General features: G+C 48.1%; 1 protein-coding gene across 2 annotated transcripts; it reads right to left on the reverse strand.

Annotated features, from left to right (window-relative positions):
- Positions 1–642: 642 nt before the first annotated feature.
- On the reverse strand, positions 643–16,155 carry HEPACAM (hepatic and glial cell adhesion molecule). Of its 2 annotated transcripts, none has more exons than XM_047752497.1 (7): positions 15,730–16,155; positions 5,623–5,964; positions 4,570–4,851; positions 4,188–4,287; positions 3,468–3,697; positions 3,255–3,325; positions 643–2,744 (listed from the first exon to the last, which is right to left on the reverse strand). In XM_047752497.1, the coding sequence occupies exons 1-7, from the start codon at positions 15,812–15,814 to the stop codon at positions 2,442–2,444; spliced, it is 1,413 nt and encodes a 470-aa protein (XP_047608453.1). In that variant the 5' UTR covers positions 15,815–16,155; the 3' UTR covers positions 643–2,441. The 2 variants fall into 2 exon arrangements, with proteins under 2 accessions (XP_047608453.1, XP_047608454.1); XM_047752498.1 differs by having other exon boundaries at positions 3,624–3,697; positions 15,730–16,130.
- Between the last annotated feature and the right edge of the window lie 5,431 nt (positions 16,156–21,586).

A 21,586-nucleotide genomic window follows, 5' to 3' on the forward strand; every position in this document is an offset into this window, starting at 1 on the left:
CTGCCACTGACACAAGTCTGGTCTTCCATTTCATGCTAATGCAACATTTGCCCCTGGGTGATCCATATTTTATGAATGCTAAGAAGTCAGAACTCATTTTACACTTCCAAGCTTTTGTACATGCTACTCCTTTGCCTGGAACATGTGTCCTTGTATCCTATTAACTAATCTAAGACTAAGTTCAGGCCTGTGCTCCTCCAAGATACTTTGCTGACCATTCCTAATCTGGGTTAGATGCCCCTCTTACATGCTCCTAGAGCACCCTATATTAACTCTGTCATTGCATTTTCCACACCGTGTTGTAATAACCCGCTTACTTCTTTGTTTTCCTCCTTGAGGCCATCTCCTTGGTATGGGTCATGTCATGGTCACGTTGGCTCCCCAGTGTCTAGCACAGGGCATGGTCCATGGTAGGTTAACACAAATTTGTTGAATATAAGAACACCTGAATGAATGAAGGAATGATGATTTTGGAATAGACTAGTTAGGATTTCCAAAAGATGATGAAGGATGATGGAGGAAAATGAGAAGAAAAGAGAAAAGGGAAATTACCAGTATTTTTAGGCTATTAGTTTGTTCTGCTTGATTAAGGGGAATAAGATTGTCACTTGATTTCATCAAAATTTTATTGAGCATCCTGTATGTGCTAGGCACTCTGCTAGATGCCTGTAATACAAAGATGAAGATCAAACAAAACAAAAACAAAACCACTTCATTGCTTATACCCCCCAACCCCCCTACCCCCGATTTAAGGCAGATTTGGCTTGAGAGCGGGAAGCTGGCCCCTCAGGGATGCAGCACCAGGGCTGGGAGTACAACTTGCCCTCATTTCACTTCAATCTTTACCCTTGCCTCTCAAGGCTGACAGCATGTACTCTTAAGTCCTGCATCTCCCACCTGCCAGAGCAACTTTCCCCTGAGTGCATTATCACCTGGAGAAGGGACGGGGGAAAGTGAGGGGAGTAGTTCTGGCTAAGGAAGGGGAGCTGCAAAAGCACACTTGCTCGGATGAGCCTGGAGATGTGCACAGGGATGGGGAGCTGGGAAGGGCACGACATCCAATTAAGGGTGGAGGGGGGGCCAATCAGAAACGTTGTTGCCCTTGGGGCTGGGACAAAACTTGACCCAGTGTGGAATAGTGGGGAACAGCACAGTGCTCTGTGGGATGGTACAGAGTCAGAGCTGGAGCTTAGGAAGCTGGGGAGGGGCCAAGGATGCCCTAGAGGCATCAGGGAAGAGAAGTCAGAACACACAGAGGGACTCCTTTTCTTTCAGTTTTTTAACTGCCCTCTCTCCTCACACAGTAGATTATTGTCTTTCCTACAAACTGTTCAAGAGGCGGTGGCATGGGCATGGCCTAGCCACACAGTGGACCAACCATTTGGCATTTTGATGTTTGTGTGAATAGGGAGTCTGCACTTGTCCAGTCTCCCTGGCTCTGAGCATCTGAGAGCAGGGCAGGTGAGAGGCCAGAGACCAAGGGTTGGATCATGTCTCCAAGACACCCTGGGTCTGGATAAGCCTTCTCCTCCCACTACCATTTCTGGGGAGAGTTGAACTTTATTTTCTTACAGCTGAAGGAAGCCCAGCCACCTTTCCCAGTATGATTGTTTGAAAGGCTTTCTACAAAGCCAGGGAGAAGACATAGGTATGAGGGGTTAAAAGATCTTTTGCTGTAGCTTTCTGAGCCTGGGGAATGAGTGAGAAGCCCCTTCTCTATTCCCTAGAGAAGAAAAGAATGCTGGGCAGGCCACTGAGAGAGGCTGTGGGAAGAGGTCAAGCGTGGGAGGCCTGAATCCTTTGCCCTTGCTAGAACCCCGATGGGGAGGCGGGGAGCAGCAAAGTAATGTATTTGAGCTCCTCCCTCACCAACTGGTAGATACTCAGTTACCAGATGCCTGAAAAGGGTGCTCCAAGGCAGTGTCTTCACAGTGATTCCCAGATGCTCAGAACAGCCCTCTGTACACCCGGTAAAGGGTATTTGACTTCTATTTGGGACAGTTGTGCAACTGGGGCAAGTGGCCTCACTGATCTGGGCTTGTCCAAAAAAAGCGCCCCAGGAGCCAGGAGTCAGTTCCCAGCTAAGGGAAACAGGTGGGAATCAAGAGAGCGCCCTAGGAACGGAACAGGGTAGTCAAAGAGGTTAGGTTACTGATGTTAGTTTCCATAAGACCCTTGGGGGATTGGGCCAGAAATTTAATAATCTATACGGTCCTAGGAGGGCACAACCCACACCCACTGAGAACACAGCCAGAGAACTGGGAGCAATTGCAACTCAGCTAATCAGATCCAGTCTCCACTGCCCTGCCGAGTCCCCCAACTGCGCATGCTCACATTGGTCCACTAGCCCGACCCTCACTCCGGGCGGGGACCTTCCCTCATCCCTGTCCCTCCCCGGGAGAGCGGCGTGTGCAGGCGCCTCACGGGGGTGCCCCGGAGGCTCAGGCGCTGATCTCCACAGGGCCGGCCTCCTCCTGCTCGCGGATCAGGTGCACGCCCGCAGTCCGCAGTGTGCGCGAGGCGCTGCGCGAGCGGCCCGGTGAGCCCGGAGCCCGAGGCGGCGACGTGTGCGTCCGGCTGGTGGCGGGGGAGCACGCTGGGGAGCGCGGGTAGCGGCGGGCGGAGCGGATAGGCAGCCCAGGCGAGCGGCCCGGCACGGCGGGCGACACGGAGTAGCCGGGCGGGCCAGGCTCTGTCGCGCTCCGAGGCTCCTGGGCGGGGTTCTCCTCGGACTCCGGGGAGTCCTGCAAGCACAAGTGCTGCTTGGGTCAGCTGACAGCCTGCCTGCTCTGGGAGCGTGCCTGGCATTCCAGGGCGCTGGGAGTATCGAGGTGGAGGGACCTCTCCTGGAAGTCTGCACACATAGATAGGTCTGGTTTTTCTTGCAACACAGGACACATGGTGCCTGGTAGATAATAGGTGCTCATTAAATGTTGAAATGTATTAACGTGAATGCTTTATCCACATATTCTCTGCTTTCCACATGCCTTGGACAGCGTGGGGGCAGACTTGGTGGAAACCAAATTCCTGAGATTAAGCCTAAATCTGCCACTGATTTAACTGTTTGATGCTGGGCAAGTCATTTCACCCCTGTCAGCCTTATTTTTCTCATCTCTAAAGAGGGGATGACTCAAATATTTCTCAGGGTTATTCTGTGTACTATAAAGGGATATCAATACGGCCTGGCCGCCTAGCACCAGGATAGGTGGGGGCTGATGGAGCGTTTGTGGGGCACCCAAGCTGCAGCAGCTCACCTTGTCCTTCAGAATGTAGAGTGCCATGGGGTTCTTCCGCTCCTGCTCTGCACTTCGTGGGAGGGTGTCTGCTGCAGGGGGCAAAGAATGGAGTGTCTGGCCTAGGTACAGGACCCTTTCCACCAGCCAGCACCTACACTCTTTACTCCCCAGTGGCCAATTAAGGTCCCGCCACAACCTCCACCGAAGGATTGGGAATACCTGGGGTCCTACCTTGGGCGCTCCTCTCCCTGCTCTGCAGTCTTCGTGCAGTTGGTGGAGGAAGGGGCCCTGCAGAGCTGGCTTCCTTGTCGCCCAGTTCTGCCTTTTCCCAGCAGCCCACTGATCTGAGTGAAGATGGGATGGGTGAGTGGGTGGCTGGGAGCTCACCTTCTGCTTTCGGGCGGTCATCATTCTGATCCATATATTCCAGGGAGTTTTGCTTCTCCAGCTTCCTCTTCTTCCTGCAAATCAACCCGGCACCCTGTGAACAGAGCTGATGTGTGTGAGCAGAAGTTCTGGGGGTGGGGACACAGGGGGATCTGATGGCCATTAATGAGGCCTTGAAACAGGAAGAACGGGCTGGGTGTGGTGGGAGTAGTCTAGAACTTTGGGATATGCACCTCACATATGGGTTTGCAAACAAAGTCTGACCTTGGCATTGTGAGAGTGGGCAAGTCATTTAACTAATCTGAATCTCAGGTCATTACCTGTAAAATACAGATAATCACACTTAAAGGTAGCCTGCTAATCACAAATGGTGCCTGGCTTACAAAAGGTGCCATGCAAGTGAAACCATTATTAACAGTGCTGGAGCGGAGTTCTCCTGTGGCCCAGTGGGCTAAGGATTTCCTGGGAAGAAAGGCATTTAAAGAGACTGGGGGAAGAATAGAGCTTGGGGCTGGGATAGAACAAAGGATTAGGGTGCTCAGAGAGTGGAACTTGCAGGGTTACCCAGACTTCTTGGAGGGTTTCCAGCAGGCACAAACTGTCACCAAGGTCACGAGGAGGAAGATGCCACCTGTGGACAAGATGATGTAGAGGGAGCTTCTTCCTAGGGAGAGAGAGACAGAGGAGGGAGAGACTTCAAAAGGGGCAGTGTGTGAGGAGGGCTTCCTGCAGCTGAAGGAAGAGAAAAGGAGCCCCAGGCAGCATGGCAGGTGTGATGGACCTTGCCCAGAGTCCCACCTGATGCTGTCCTCCATGGAGAGCTGCCCATCTCTGCCTCATTCCCCACTTCCCCCCACCCCATCTCTGTCTGGGATGTCCTTAGCCCCTCACAGGCACCTGCCTCCCAGGGTTTTGCATCCCAAGGGAGGGCAGCAGGGAGACTCACTGTACACTGTGATCTTGATGGGCGGGCTGCGACCCTGGCTGATGGGGTTCTCCACCACACAGCTGTACAGGTCATCATCCTCCATGAGCACACGGGTGATGGTGAGCACCTTTTGGTCGGGGGACAGGAGCATTCTCGAGTCATTGAGGAGAGGCTTGCCATCCTTCAGCCAGGTGTAGCTGGGCTTGGTGCCATTCTCGTGTGAACAGTTCAGGGTGAAGGCCTCACTGAGCTCCAGCACTGTGGTCGAAGCCACTAATACCTGCGGCCTCGAAATGGGCACTGAGCCCAGGGATAGGGGAGCCTGTGAGCCAGGGGCCCAAAAGCATTTCCCTGCCCCTTTTTGAGCCACCCCCACAGCTGAATCAGCTGCCACAGCAGTGACAATGCTAGATGCTTAACCCACAAGGGAACTCATAAGTGCCTACCTTCCAGGTCAATCTGTGGTCTTCAGAGGTCATCCGTCTAGTTCTTTACTATTACCCAACCATCCATCCATTCATCCATCCATCCACTCATTTACCCACTAGTTATTGAGCACCTACTGAGCATCGGGGGTACCATGCTGAACAAGACAGCTATGGTCCAGGCCCTCATGGACCTCCCCTTCCCTTCTTCCCAAGTACCTTTCCAAGGTGTCTTAAACCGACCCAGGCTGGAAGATATTTCAGTTGGGCTAAGCTTAGATCCAACTGGATCCAAATACTAGCTCTATCACTTACTACCGCATGATCTTGGGTACGTTATTCGCCCTCCTTGTGCCTCAGTTTCCTCATTTGCAAAATGGGGTCCATGATATTAACTATCCCTAGAGTCTTATGAGCTTTAAATTAGTCAATATAGGCAAAGCACTGACAATAATTTCTGACACATAGTAAGCACTCTCTACGTGTTAGCTGGGCCCACCTGCCAACCTTTCACATCCAGCTGGCTTGCTCTCAGCCATTATGTGGCTTTTGTGTGGGTTTTGTTGGGGTCTAGCTAGTGAACTACGGGGACGTGGCCCCAGTCCCAGTCACCAGTCCCAACTCTTTCCCTGCCAGGGCACTTTACCATCCACAGTGAGGTTGATGGTCTTCTCCCCAGTGAAGGTGTCATCGGTGATGGAGATCTCAACCTCATAGGTGCCCTCATCAGCCAGCTGCAGGTCGCTGAGCAGCAGGGAGCCATTTTCGAAGAGGCGGATTCGGTCCCGATAGTCAGGCCGCAGGGTGCCAATGACCTCTGTGCCAATGGACTGAACCACGGTCACTGGCTTGTCCCGCTTCAGCTGCCACTTTACCACGGGCTTGTCACTGCTGGTGCTGCTGTACTGCACGGAAAGCAGCGCTGCCTTCCCCACTGTGCCGTGGATCAAGCGCACGGGGCTGGTGATGTTCACCCCCTCCAGAGGCTCTGTGAACAGAGGCCCGTGGTGAGAAGGCAGCATCAGGCCCTGGATCCTTGCCCTCCTCCCATCTTTGAGACCTCTGGTTTCTCCAGGGCTCCCACACCCTTCCGTGCCCTCCACTCCCCATCAGGCCTTCCTTCTTACCTGTTGGTGCCATCTCACTCACTGTAGCTCTGGCCCCTCTCCTCCTCCATCATCCCTCATGTCCATCCCCTTGTCCTCAATCCTCCTTCTATCTGGACCTCTGCCTCTGGCAGTTTCCCCCATTGCCTTCCTCTTGAAGAAGTTTCCACTAAACTACATCCTTTGTGGTCCATTTATTTATTCATTTTTTATTTATTTTTTTGCTTTTTAGGGCCACACCCGAGGCATATAGAGGTTCCCAGGCTAGATGTCCAATCAGAGCTGTAGCTGCCAGCCTACACCACAGCCACAGCAGCGCAGGATCCAAGCCGTGTCTGTGACCTACACCAAAGCTCATGGCAATGTCAGATCCTTAACCCACTGAGCCCAGGGATTGAACCTGCAACCTCATGGTTCCTAGTCAGATTCATTTCCGCGGCACCACGATGGGAACCCCTGGAAATATTTATTGAGACTTCCCATGTGCCAGACACTGTTCTCTGTCCCTAGAATATATCAATGAGCAGAACTGACAAAGACCCCCACCCCTGAAGCCTATATGTCATTAGACCTCAGAGTGAATGTCACATTTTCTCCTTGATTGGGCTTTGGGAGAATGGGGAATGGAGAAAGCATGGAAACATAGATTCACAAAGAAAGGAGTGTGTCACAAGGCAGGGCCAATAAAGGGGAAGTTAGGGGGCCACAAAACAACTGGATCAGTTTCCAGCCATACCAAGAGCCTCCCTTATCCTTGCCTCAGCTGCACATAGCATCTTACTAGGCCTGCCCCCACCACAGAACAGTCCTGGAAATTCACCAAACTCCAGCCCAGTTTGAATTTCCTCTAGAAGAGGCATTTGGAACAGGTCAAACAAAGATGTTGGAATCAGAAGGTCTTCTAAGACTGGGCTCCACCACTTACTGGCTGTGTGGGTTTGGGCAAGTCATCTTTCGAGGCCTCCCTCTTCTCTTTTAGAAAATGAGGATGATAACAATAACAAGAGCAACTCCCTTATCAAGCTCACAATGCAAAAGCACAATATGTATGTCAGCTGTTGGGGTGTAGCGGAGAGAACGCAGGATTGAGCATCAGAGATTTGGGCCCCATTTTTTTTGTTTGTTTGTTTGTTTTTTGTTTTGTCTTTTTAGGGCTGTACCCGAGGCATCTGGAGGTTCCCAGGCTAGGGGTCTAATCGGAGTTGTAGCTGCTGCCAGACACAGCCAGATCCAAGCTGTGTCTTTAAACTACACCACAGCTCACAGCAATGCTGGATCTTTAAACCCACTGAGCAAGGCCAGGGATCAAACCCACGACCTCATGGTTCCTAGTAGGATATGTTTCTGCTGTGCCACAACAGGAACTCCGAGGGCCCCATGGTTGACCTAGGACCAAGGAGAAGCTGCTTATCTGCTTGGGGCTCAGATTTCCCACATGTTCAACGAGTTAAACTAGATGGTCTTATGGTTTGTTTCAGCCCTATAGTTCTGAGATTTTACCATCTCATCCAATGGCAGGCCCATCCAGAGACATGTCTCACACTTCAGAGATCTCTTAGGAGCTTTGCAACCTGAACAGATGCTATTCACTGGCGTAACCTAGCCTCGTAGAGCAAGAGGGAAGGGTTTTCTGGAGAAGCTGTCAGCTGGGAACAGGATTGAGTTTAGCTGAGTAGACATAGACACATCAGGTCTCTCCGCATCCTCAGCTGCTTCCTTTGACTGTCATTGTCTCTGAAGTTCCTTCTTCCTTTCTCATCTCTATTTCCCACTCCGCTGTTGCTGCAGTGTAGATTTGGGGAAGCTAAGCTGTATCTTTCCAATCCCTATTCCTCTCCTTGTGCCTAGAGGACCCAGACCAAACCAGGAGGCAATGAATCTAAAAGGTTAGCTATGGGAGTTCCTGTCATGGCTCAGTGGTTAACGAATCCGACTTGGAACTGTGAGGTTGCGGGTTCAATCCCTGGCCTCACTCAGTGGGGTAAGGATCTGGCGTTGCCATGAGCAGTGGTGTAGGTTGTAGACGCAGCTCAGATCCTGCGTTGCTGTGGCTGTGGTGTAGGCTGGCAGCTATAGCTCTGATTAGACCCCTAACCTGGGAACTTCCATATGCCATGGGAGCAGCCCTAGAAAAGGCAAAAAGACAAAAAAAAAAAAAAAAATTAAAAGGTTAGCTACAAGGATTGAAGCAAATTTAATTTAATAAACATATTCAATCCATTTTTAGAACAAGTGCTTTGTTAAATAGCGAGCTCATTGGAGTTCCTATTGTGGCGCAGCAGAAACAAATCCAACTAGTATCCATGAGGATGCGGGTTTGATCCTTGGCCTCACTCAGTAGGTTAAGGATCCTTCGTTGCCGTGAGCTGTGGCGTAGGTGGCAGATGCGGCTCAGATCCTGTGTTGCTGTGGCTGTGGCTATGGCCAGCAGCTGTATCTCCAATTCTACCCTAGCCTGGGAACTTCCATATGTTGTGGGTGCAACCCTAAAAAAAAGCAAAAGAAAAAGTGAGCTCATCATCTTTGGAAGTGTTCAAGGAAAGGCCAACTGACTGTTTTTCACCTCTCTGTGCTTCCATTTCCTCCTCTGTTTAATGAGGTGGTGGGAACCAGATGATCTCTGGGGACCTTCCCAACCCTGACAGTCTATGATCCACTTCCTGCCACATATGTTAAAATCATAAAACCTTAAGTGTGAAAGAGATTCCTCTAATGATTAAAGCTACTTATATGTATGAATATTACATATTCATTATTGAGAAGAGTCTCATTTGGGGGGAGGTAGAAGGGACAAAATCAACTATTTTCAAAATTTTTTTACAGGCATTTTTGTTCCCATGAAACCTTATGTAAATCAAAAAGAAGGGAAGTTTAGAGCTAGAAGGCTCCCCTGATTTGGTAGAAGAGGAAATGAGGACCAGAGTCCTGTCCTTCCATATATCTTGGAGTCTCACCAGAAATTCTCTGTGTATCAGACTGAAATTCGTTTGACTACATGATCTTTAAGATTTCTGCATTTTTCTGTCATTATTTAGATGGGAGTTCCTGCCTTGCATCTGTTAGGTCCCAGGCTTGGTTTGATTTAGAAACATAAGCTTTCAAATTTCCCTGAATAGGCAAATAGGGTTTGGCATGTGTGACCTGAGGTGGCTCTGAAACAAATCATGGAGTTTGTTAAAGCCCAGGGTGGGGACATCTACTCTCCCCCTATTCTTTGCAACTTCGTCTGAAGCGTTGGGGCCGGCACATGAGGATGACATATAGGGGTTTGGGCTACGTGAGGGCAGAGCCACTCTGAGGTATAGCAAGTTTAAACACCAAGGTTCTCATTTCCTCCTTCCAGGAGGGTGGATAGTGATAGTCCCAGTCCCCAGGAAAAGTGGAAGGGGACGCCCACCATTTTCTCTGGCCCTCCCTTGAATTTCCTTTGGATCTACTCTCTCCCATCCCATACAAAGCTTTGTAGTGCTCCTGGGATGTCTCTTCCTCCTCCACTCTGCTCTTTCTACCAATTTATTTATTTCTTTTTTTCTTTTTCTTTTTCTTTTTTTTCTTTTTAGGGCTGCACCTGAGGCACATGGAGGTTCCCAGGCTAGGGGTCGAATCAGAGATACAGCTTCCGGCCTATACCACAGCCAGAGCAACACGGTTTCTGAGTCACGTCTGCGATCTTCACCATAGCCTACGGCAACCCTGGATTCCTGACCCACCAAGCGAAGCCAGGGAATCGAACCCTCATCCTCATGGATACTAGTCAGATTCATTTCCTCTGAGCCACAGTGGGAACTCCCTCTTTCTACCAATTTAAATTTGATTCTTCTGGATAAAAACCTGGGAGAAGCTACGGCATCTGGTCTGCCCTGGGCCTCACCCTCCTCTCACCTTCCTCTTGGTAGGTGCCTTCCTCTTGCCCGTGAACAGGGTCCGCCCTGCCTGAGTCCTAGGGATGTATGGATGCGTGTTCAGAAGCAGAGGGAGCAGTCTTTCTCAGAAGTTGACAAAGGGAGTATTTTGCTGAGCTGTTTCCCAAAACTCTAGCCAAAATTGGAGCTGGTTTTAAGTTCAGGGTTCCACAACTTTCAAGGGACACAGAGATCTGGGACAGGTGCCAAAGCAGGACGCAGAAGTAAGGAAATGGCTAACGACTCCATCCACAGTGGAAATAAAAGGGACTAGGACTATTCAACCTTGAGAAACGATTAACTTAATCATGTCCTCACGTCTCTGAGGCATCATTATATTGAAAGGCTCTGTTCCCCCTGGAGGCTGAACAAAGGAAATTGACCTCGCAGCAGGATGTACCTGTCAACTTAAACTGCCTACTGGATCAGGTAGGTGGCGGTTGTGAAGTAGGATTTTGACCTGCTGTGACACCAAGCAATGTCAAACTTTAAAGTATAAGAATGTTACCTGCCAATAGCCTTGGGGTCCCTTAATAGCCTCTTCCTTTAAAGAAACCAACTGCACATTTTATGTGTTGCTTTTGCTTGGCAAAGCTTTTCTTTTATCAGCATTTGCCTTAAATTTACCTTTAAAAAGTATCAATGAGGAGTTCCTGTCATGGCACAGCAGTTTACGAATCTAAGAACCATGAGGTTGCGGGTTCCATCCCTGGCCTAGCTCAGTGGGTTAAGGATCCAGCATTGCCGTAAACTGTGGTGTAGGTCACAAACACAGCTTGGATCTAGTGTTGCTGTGGCTCTGGTGTAGGCTGGCAGCTGTAGCTCCAATTGGACCCCTAGCCTGGAAACCTCCATATGCTGCAGGTGCGGCCCTAAAAAAAAGCAAAAAAAAAAAAATTATTAACGAGATCTGCCAAACATGTATACACTCAATCCATATACTGTAAATCATGGAGGGTTTTGTTTTTGTTTTTATCCTTTTGTCTTTTTAGGTGTTGAATCAGTGCTGCAGTTGCTGGCCTATGCCACAGCCACAGCAACGCCAGATCTGAGCCATGTCTGCAACCTACACTATGCTCACAGCAATGCCAGATCCTTAACCCACTGAGTGGGACAAGGGATCGAACCCACATCCTCATGGATACTAGCCGGGTCCATTACCCACTGAGCCATGATAGGAACTCCTGTCTGGAGGGCTTTTTGTTTTGTTTGGCTGTGTCTCCACAAGGAAGTCTCTCCTTCCCTTTGGCCACCATAGATACCCTTATCTGGGCTTTCTCCAAGTCTATTCTTTCTTTTTGGAGGTCGTGGAGACCAGAACTGCATACCCCAAGGGCAGCACACAGCATGGTTTTTGAAAAGGAAAAAAATATTGCTTTCTGCTTTTTGGTTTTTAATATTCTTCTTAGTGAGATAATAATAAAATATATTAAATGTTCTGAGAAAACAATCCCCCTCTTCTGTCCCTATTGCATAGGGGCTTCACTGTTGGGGTTATTGTATTCTTATATTGCTGTTATCTTGAGGCCTACAACAGGTGACATCACTTTAAGTGTCAATCACTCAGGAATATAAAAGAAGACCAGGAAGCAGAAATTATGAAGAAGGCTCTTGGGATCCAGGAAGAGAGGAGTAGCTTTTTGTTTACACTCTAAAGAGTACAGATGTTCAGTAATATGTACTAAATTATTAGGTATTAAGATGACACACAGAGGAGTTCCTGTCGTGGCTCAGTGGTAAACGAATCCTACTAGGAACCATGAGGTTGCGGGTTCGATCCCTGGCGTTGCTTAGTGGGTTAAGGATCCGGCATTGCCATGAGCTGTGGTGTAAGTCTCAGATGCGGTTTGGATCCCATGTTGCTGTGGCTCTGGCGTAGGCCGGTGGCTACAGCTCTGATTAGACCCCTAGCCTGGAACCTCCATATGCCTCGGGAGCAGCCCAAGAAAATGGTAAAAAGACAAAAAAAAAAAAAAAAGACACAGAGATTTACTGTGTTTTGGATTGGAACAATCATTATTGTTAGGCTGTCAGTTCTCCCAAAATGACTTATAAATTTAATACAATACCAATCAAAATGCCAGGAGTTTTACACTGTGGTATTGGCACAAATAGAGACAAGTAGATGATCAATAGAACAGAACAGAGTCCAAAAACAGACATATGATCGCTTGACTTATGACAAAGGTGACATTGCAGTGAAGTGGAGAAAGAATTTTTTCTCCACTAAATAGTCCTAGGCCACGTAGGGGGAAAAAAAAAAAGAATCTTGACCCTTACCACACATCTCACACAAATAGCAATTCTAGGTGGATTGTAGCTCTAAATGTGAAAGGTAAAACAATAGTGTTTTAAAAAGAAAACATAGGCAAATATCTCCATGACTTGAGGGCAGACACAGATTTCAGGTAAATCTCTAGGAGCCAGGGCCACATGATCCAGCTGGCCTTTAGTACCAGTCTTTGCTTTTATTTATTTATTTTTTTCAGGCTGCACTGCGGCATATGGAGGTTCCCCGGCTAAGGGGTCAAACTGGAGCTATAGCTGCCAGCTTACACCACAGCCACAGCAATGCAGAATCTGAGCCGAGTCTTCGACCTACACCACAGCTCACTGCAACGCTGGATCCTTAACCACTGAGCAAGACCAGGGATGGAACCTCATGGATGTTAGTCAGATTCATTAACCACTGAGCCACGATGGGAACTCCCATAGTGCCAGTCTTAAAACTACATTTCCCAGCTTCCCTTGCAGTTAGGTATGGCCATGTCACTAAGTTCTAGCCCATTAAACTGTTAAACATGGTGGGTACCACTTATAGGCTGATTTAATAAAACTTCACTCTCTCTTTTTTAGTCCTCTACCTAAAAGAAATGGAGATAAATCTCAGAGTGACCACTGGAAAACTCAGGTAGAAGTTGACAGAGCTCCATCAGCTTGGCCCCTGAAAAACCTCACTAAATAGAGTCCTTCCTCATCCCAGACCTAGTCTAAAATGGCACTGACTACTCCGTGGTTAACACCAGGAACTTGTATTTTGGAATTTATTTGTCATAGAAGCTGACGTTTTCCTAGTAGATTGAGGAAGGCAGGAATTCCTTACAGTATCTCAGCTCTTTATTGCTCTGGAGTCCACAGCAGTACAATGGCCTGACCCTGTACTCACTTCTTACCTGCCACAGGTCATAACTAATATTTTATTAGCACAGTTTATATTTAGAATTTTTTATGCTAATTAAGCCCATTTTCCCACACAGAAGATCTGTCGTCTCCTTTTGCTTTTGCCTAGTCATACTGATGGACAAGATCTTTCCATAATTTTTTTCCATACCATTTGATGACTTGAAGGAGTTTAGGGGAGTTCCCATTGTGGCTCAGTGGTAGCAAACCCAACTAATAACCATGAGGACGTGGGTTCAATCCCTGGCCTTGCTCAGTGGGTTGAGGATCTGGCATTGCCAAGAGCTGTGGTGTAGGTCTCCTCAGTGGGCTTTTGCTCTCTGTCTTCTTCCTGTCTTAGAGTTCCTTCATGTTCCATTTTCAGGTCATTTTCTCCTCCAAGGTGAAAATTTATTTATTTTCATTGTTTCAAATCTCTTCTATGAGCTGACAACTTCCAAATACCTCTCTCCAACCCTGACCTCTCTGTCGCCCAGCTTCAGGATATTCAACATCTCTTCACAAATCTCTCATGGGCATTTCAACACTAATGATCCTATTCCCCAACCCAGCCCCATTTTTTTTTTTAAGGTTTTGCACAGAAACCCTTCCTCCTTCTCTAGATCCTCTCACTTCCTATCAATTACTACATCCTGATTATCCTTCGAAATAGTATCTCAACATCTTCATTACCTCTCTCTTCATTCTAATTCCAGCACATGTCATTTCTCTCCTTAACTCTTGCAATAGCCCTGTGATGGGTTGAACTGTGTCCCCTAAAATTCATATCTTGAAATCCTAACCCCCAGTCCCAGCAGTGGGGTCATTGCAGGGGTAATACGTTAAGATGAGGTCATACTAGAGGGGGGTGGGCCCCTAATCCAAGATGACTGGTGTCCTTATCCAAAGGAGAAATTTGGATTTAGACACAAGCACAAGGAGAACATCAGGGGAAGTTTAAAGTTGATGCTGTCCCTGCCCAGAAACTACCAGAAGCTCACAGAGTGGCCTGGAACAGATCCTTCTCCAGAGCCTTCAGAGGAAGTGCAGACTTGCTGACACCTTGATCTGTGATTTTTGGCCTCCAGAACTGTGAGACAATGTATTTCTCTGGGTGAAACCACCCTGTTTGTGGCTCTCTGTTCCAGCAGCCCTGGCAAATGGATACAGGCTTCCTTTCCTATCTTGTTTGCCCCCAGTGTCACCTGCCTCCAATGTCTCACTTCAGAATGCGCGATCTAGCCCTGCCTGTTTTCCAGGTTAAAAACCATTCAATGGGAGTTCCTGTCCTGGCTCAGTGGTTAACGAACCCGACAGGTATCCATGAGGACATGCGTTCAATCCCTGGCTTCACTCAGTGGGTTAGGGATCTGGCGTGTTTCTGTGAGTTGTGGTGTAGGTCGCAGATTCGGCTCGGATCCCAAGTTACTGTGACTATGGTGTAGGCCAGCAGCTACAGCTCCTATTAGAACCCTAGCCTGGGAACTTCCATATGCCATGGGTGTGACCCTAAAAAGACAAAAACAAACAAACAAACAAACACAAAAACGCAATGCCTTTTCCAACCCCACCACTTGCAAGTTATATTCCAGTTTCCTTAGCATGGTTTACAAGTCTCATCTAACTCAATTTACACTTTCCTCTCTGGCAGCAGGTGACTGAATGGGCTGCTCCTAAACACATGACACCATTTCAAGCTGTTGGCCCATTTTCCCAACTATAATGCTCACTTCCGCACCTACCTATTTTTCTCATCCTTTAAAATTTAGTGCAGACATTGTCCAGAATATCCCCTGATATTTCTCCCCACCCCTCATCCCACCCTTCACAATCAGCACCAGCTTCCTGATGGGTAGGCGACCTCTCTCTGATCCTGGTCACCCTCTGTATATCTGACTCTAGTCATTTCTGCATTTCATTAAAATGATCACTGCCTCTATTTGCCCAATTAAATTGTGAATTCCTAGGCTTTTTGGAATAGTGCATGTGTGTGCGTGAGTTTGTGTAAGCACATATATTTAATATAAGATCATTTTTCTAAGGACCTGATGGGAGTGGTGTAGGAGGTAGGTGTGTTTATCACGCGGGGTGAGTTATGGATAAGTTGGTGTTAATATCCCAAACCATGAGGCTCATTATCTCCAAAGCTTCTTTCACCCCCCTTGCTGTTTTATCATCAGAGAAGCCGGGGGCAGGGGGGGATGTTGGGGAGGTACAACACCATGATTTCCCCACCCCTCCAAGCCCCACCATAATCCCTTGGAAAGAATGCTGGACTGGCCCACGCCAACAAGACATCCCATAAGAAATGGCTCATTGCCTCCCATCTAATGTACTGAATGCCGTGGGAGCTCCAAAGTCATGCAGCCTTTTGGGGGAGGGGGGTAGGGGCCAGGCAGGAGGCACACAGAATGAAGAAATACATTCAACACTAATGCCTGAATTCACTGAGATGCTTCCCACGGTGGCTGAGCATTCTCCCCTCCTCCCGCCCCGAAGGCATTCTGGCCCTCAGCTCTCCCCTCCCTCTCCTTTGAAAGTCCCGGGTCGCTTCTGCAGACCCTATCTTACCCTCTGGTCTCCTACCTGTCCGGATCAGAAGCAGGTAGACAAAGGGAGCGAGGCGCAGGGCACTGAAGGCTCTGGACAGGGCTTCCCTTTCTCTCTTCATTTTGGGTGGCGTTCTCCAGCTCTGGTGCAGACAATTAGCATGATTTCTCCACTCTGGGCACGTCCCTTTGTACCACTCGGAGTTTCTCTGCCCGAACACAACCCTGCCAAGTTCCCTCTGAATACACAGAGCTCTGTGTGTTGCTGGGCTTGTTCTCTCCTCTCTCTCAGACCTGGCATTTTCTAGTTTCAAAGCCCTACATCCCGGGTTCGGAAGAGGGTATCTGCCTGGGAGATCATCACTAGGGTGGGTTCCAATCTGATGGGTCCGAGCAGCCCTGCAGTCCTTCGTCTGTCTGCGCTGAGCCCCACTACCAGGGGGACATGAGGATTTGGGCTCAATGAGGGGACTGGGCTAGGACACATTCTCAACTGGACCTTGTGTATCCCAACCTACCCTGTCTCATCTCACGCTTCTTGTTCCAGTGAAGGAGGGTGCACGCCAGGGATAGACTTCCAATAAACTCTGGAAAGAGGGGTGGAGAGGAGGTCTTAAGAACCTGGGGAATGAGAGATTCCAGAAACAGCTGAAGAAATGGAAACCTGCCTGCTGTTCCACCCCAAGGGAAGAAGATGGGAAATTGGCTTGAATTCTATTATTTTTCCTACTCGTCCTGGTCCTGCTTGGCATTTCTTTCTTCTCTTAGCATCTCATAGATGTTGGGAACCTCTTTCCAGAAGCTACTCTGCTCAATCCCCAGCCTCCAGCCCATTTTCCAGAACATGTCAAAGCAAAGAGGAAGGTAATACCCCAAGAACCAACATCCTGGGGTTCTGTCAACAGCTATAGCCCAGCTGTTTCCTCAAGTCTCAAGGCATAATGTTGAGAAACACCCCAGCACTACGCTGACCCCTTGTTACCATGTCTGCATCTTCTGAGGGCTGCCAGTGGAATGTGTGCTTGCTGATTCTGTGATCTGGGGATAGGCACACAACCTTGTTATGCCTCCACTTTCACATCTGTAAAATTGGGGAAACAATGGCTTCTTTGTAGGAATTATTGGGAGAACTGATGAAGGTTTAGTACAATAGTGTGCCTAGGAAATTCTTTGCTGGAAAGACGACATTTTAAACTCCTTTTTTGGCCATGCCCATGGCATGTGGAAGTTCCTGGGCTAGAGATCAAACCTGCACCAAATAGCAATGACCATACAGGATATTTAACCTGCTGAGCCACCAGGGAACTCCAAACTTAAAAAAAAAAAAATTGCCTCCTCTTCTTCTCTCTCATTCCTTTAGGGATCTTTATACCTTTGTGTGTGTGTGTTTTGTCTTTTTAGGGCCGCATCCACAGCATGTGGAAATTCCCAGGCTAGGGGTCGAATTGGAGCTATAGTTGCCGGCCTATGCCACAGCCATAGCCATAGCAACTTGGGATCCAAGCTGAGTCTGTGACCTACACCACAGCTCATGGCATTGCCGGATCCCCAACCCACTGGGCAAGGCCAGGGATCTAACCTGCCTCCTCATGGATAGTAGTCGGGTTCATTAACCACTGAGCCACAAATGGAACTCCAGGGATCTTTACATCTTGATGAGAACAAAGTTTACAACCCCCATTCTTGGTCATCTCTAATGCTGGTCTTAGTTTTGTAAATGCAGTGGTTATCTCACAGTATTCTTTTTACATACTGGAGAGAGCCTGGGTAAGCCTCATTGCATGGCCCACCTGAGCCAAAGGATGGGGAGAGGAGGTGGGAAGCCCTGGTTTTGAACTTCACAGAGGGACTCCAAAAAATATTCTGAAAGACATAAATCAGTTTTTTTCCTTTTGCATCTCTAATGCTATGACTTTTTCCTACACAGCTCAAGGCACCTGTTGCCTCTAGTAAAGTTCATGTTGCTTCAGCAGGTACACAATGAAAAATAGAAAGGCAACATTGAGCTTCTGACATTAAAAATGGTATTTTAGAGTCAGTAGCAACACGAAGAAAGGCTGGAAAACCAGTCTTTGTAAGGAAGAAAAGGATATTTTAATTTCTTTTATCCGCCCTTTTGATGTATCACAAAGCAGCCTGTGGACTGGATCCCAGCTTTCTCCTATGGTGTAGACAATTGACCTCTTTGGCGTATTGTCTGAGGTAAAAGGAGGATGTGATGTTCAGGAAATAGGAAGCATGAGTTCTGCCTTTTTTAGCCTGAAGGACGTTCAGGTGGTTGGATTAGATTGAATTGACCATGATGGACTGACTTTGGGTTTTCCTCTGCTGCCCTGGGGGATGGGAGGCTCACAGGGGAGATCCCAGCAGTTGCAAAGGCAAAACTGCACTGCTGTGCCTTTGCACCACTGAGTGTAGAAGAAGTAATTTTGCAATCCAGCTTCAGGTTTTTTTTTTTTTTTTTGGCTACCCTGTAGCACATGAAGTTCCCGAGCCAGGGATCAGATCCCAGCCATAGTTTTGATCTAGCAGCATGCCAGGCCAGGGACAAAACCTATGTCCCAGCGCTCCAGAGATGACTCTGATCCTGTTGTGCCACAGCAGGAACTCCTGCTTCAGGTCTTTTTATGATGCGTAGCCCTATAGTAACTCATATCATCTGCTTATGTGCTTTTCTCTCCTCCAAAACAGAGAGCTCTTTGATTGGAGGGCTGTGTCTTACTTACTGGTCTCTGTAGACCTACTGCAATACAGGACAAGGCACATAGTAGGTGCTCAACAGACAGTTGCTGAATTAGGTGAGAACTTATGAGGGTGGGGAGGTGGCGGTTCTCAAGCTGCTGAATGGAGTAAAGGGAGCTGTGCCAGAGGAGTGAGAGCAGAGAAGGCACCAAACAGTGACTGCCAGTGACAGATCGGTGTGTGAGCACCATGCAAATTCCTAGAAATACTGGGATTCGATTTGAGGGGGGCAACTGATTCAATGGGCAATTGGGTTATAGAGACATAAGGTAACATTCTTACACACAACACAGAATGCTGTCTCACCTGTCCTAGCTGACCTTATTTTATCCTTCCATGAATTCTTTGAGCTTTTCCCCTGTGGGTGTGTCTGTTCCATGTAATTGTTGATGATTCAGGCTGGGGTGGGGGTGGGGGGAGTGTGTGTGTATGTTGGTAGGGATATCTTGATTATAAATGTTATATTTCTCTACCTTTGAAAGTATGTTATATTTGTCAGTGGTCATGTACTACCTGGGGGTCAGAATACATGGTTACTGTGGCCATCTCCTCATTAGCCTGGGAGACTCTCCAGGCTACTGACCGGTCTCCAGGGCAGGGACCGTAATTCTTCATTCTTATGGTCTCTTCCCAGGGCCCAGCTCTGAGCACTGCATAACGTTGCTGTTTAACTATGGATGGACGCACTGCTTGGCTGACGGCAGCCAACGCCTATGCCCCTTCCTCCTCTGATGTGTTTCTCAGGGCCCTGTCCTCTCCTGAGCAGCGTGGCCCAGTCCTCTAGGTCCTTCTGCTGCACACAGCTGCTTCAGGCCACTCTTATTTGGCCCCCGATCCAGACTCTGCACCCCTGTACCCAAGGCTGCCGGGTCTGCCGTACTCAGGCATCTATGCTGAGCACTCAGACAGTGCCCCTGCACTCAGAATGGAAACCTGCCCTCGTGCACACACACACACACACACACACACACACACACACACACACACACAGAGGCCAACTTAAACTTGGAAGCATTCCATCCCTAAAACAGGAGGCAGTTAGTGACTTTGATTGAGTCACCACCCTGGGTGACTCAGACCTCTGTGGGGATTGAGGGGGGAAAAAAGCTGGCTGGGGAATTGTAAAAATGATCTGTGTCTTTGAAGAACTAAGGGTCTAGCAGGAGTGGCAGAACATCGCAGAACAGACTCACCCCACAGCAAGAGACATTTGAGATGACCTTGCCCATTTCTTCATTTCTCATTGAGGGATGGAGGGACAGAGAGGCCAGGCAATTTTCCCAGAGTTAAATTGCTATCTAACAATGGACTTGGGACTCCTAAAGTTACTTAATAGTAGAGACAAGAAGAGGTAAAAAACACACACATGAATGATATGTATATAGGTACCAGGTTTTTTTTTGCCATGCGTGCTGCATTTGGAAGTTCCTGGGCCAGGGATCAAACCTGTGCCACAGCAGCGACAACATCAGATCCTTTAAATGCGAGGCCACGAGGGAATTCCAATAAGTACCAATTAATAACTCTAGTATTGGATTTAAGAATATCCCAAATTTTCCACGTGGTGCACTGGGTTAAAGATCTGACGGTGCCATAGCTGTTGGGCAGGTCACAGCTATGGCTCAGGAATTCCCACTGTGGCTCAGCAGGTTAAGAACCTGACGTAGTATCCGTGAAGATGCAGGTTTGATCCCTGGCCTCACTCAGTGGGTTAAGAATTTGGTGTTGTTGCCAGCTGTGGTGTAGGTTGCATATGTGGCTTGGACTCAGCATTGCTGTGGCTGTGGTGTAGGCCTGCAGCTGCAGCTCCGATTTGACCCCTAGCCTGGAACTTCCATATGCCGAAGGTGAGGCTGTAAAGAAAACAAAAAACAAAAACGAAGCTGTAGTGCAGGTTCAATCCCTGGCTCAGGGATTTTTTGGCATGGCCAAAAAAAAAAAGAATGTTCCCACCCACTTGGCATGTTCTTTTCTCTCCAGGAAGAATGTTCTGACACTGATGCTGCTAGAGATGTTTGGTTCTTATTAATACCATAGCATCAGTGGCAATTTTTATATTTAGCATTTTCCCCCTCCTTCCCTTCATTCACTTCCTGTTATAGAGTCATATCTGTCTCCTCCACTAAACTGTAAGTAACCTTTAGTAGCAGAAGGAAAGAAAATCCTCCAACAAATGGCACCCAAATTCCTCTTACAGAGATAATTGTCTTTAGCAAGAAAAATATCTAGAGAGGCCACATGGGGTGGAAGATAAGGCCTTAAGCATAATGAGTCAATAGACAAAAAAATAAAGCCGTGTTTAATAGAGATAAACAGGAATTTGGGGGAAAGAGCAAAGAAGAGAGAAGTGAGGAAGGGGAGGGGAGAGGAAGGAGCAACATGGGGGGGAGGGGAAGAACTGAAGAAAATTGAGAACAGCTAGCACTGTTACACTGTAAAATCCTTTCTCCTTTGCTTTCTTCAAAACACTCAGAAAACTGTACCATACACAACTGCAGCATGTGTGTGTGTGGGCTTCTAGCTGATAGAATATGGAAAAGGTGATGGGATAGCCACTCCCTTGATTAGGTTATGTTATGTAAGACTCCGACATTGCAGCTCAGAGAGAGAGATGGTCCTGCTGGTTTTAAAGATGTAAACTGCTGTGTTGTGAAACAGCCACGTGGCAGGGAAAGACTGGTGGCCTCTAGGAGCTGAGAGCCACCCTTAGCTAAGAGCCAGCAAGATAATAGGAACCTCAGTCCCACAATCACAAGGAACTGAATTCTTCCAGTGACTACACGAGCTTGGAAGAGGACCATGAACCTTAGAAAGGAAAGCAGACCAGCTGACATCTTAATTGATGTCTGGTGAAATCCTGAGTAGAAAACCCATCTAGGATGTGCCTGTGCTCTTTTTTTTTTTTTTTTGTCTTTTTGCCATTTCTTGGGCTGCTCCTGCGGCATATGGAGGTTCCCAGGTTAGGGGTCTAATCGGAGCTGTAGCTGCCAGCCTATGCCAGAGCCACAGCAATGCAGGATCCGAGCCGCGTCTGCGACCTACACTACAGCTCATGGCAATGCAGATCGTTAACCCACTGAGCAAGGGCAGGGATCGAACCCGCAACCTCATGGTTCCTAGTCGGATTCGTTAACCACTGTGCCACGACGGGA

Source organism: Phacochoerus africanus, chromosome 11, assembly GCF_016906955.1.
Source record: "Phacochoerus africanus isolate WHEZ1 chromosome 11, ROS_Pafr_v1, whole genome shotgun sequence".
Taxonomy (NCBI): Eukaryota; Metazoa; Chordata; class Mammalia; order Artiodactyla; family Suidae; genus Phacochoerus; species Phacochoerus africanus.

Coding starts and splice junctions, on each gene's coding strand:
- HEPACAM (XM_047752497.1), bottom strand. CDS start 15,814: ATGAAGAGAGAAAGGGAAGCCCTGTCCAGAGCCTTCAGTGCCCTGCGC. Junction 5,965..15,729: donor CCTGCTTCTGATCCGGACAG/GTAGGAGACCAG, acceptor CTCTGTTCACAG/AGCCTCTGGAGGGGGTGAAC. Junction 4,288..4,569: donor CATCAAGATCACAGTGTACA/GTGAGTCTCCCT, acceptor CTCTCTCCCTAG/GAAGAAGCTCCCTCTACATC.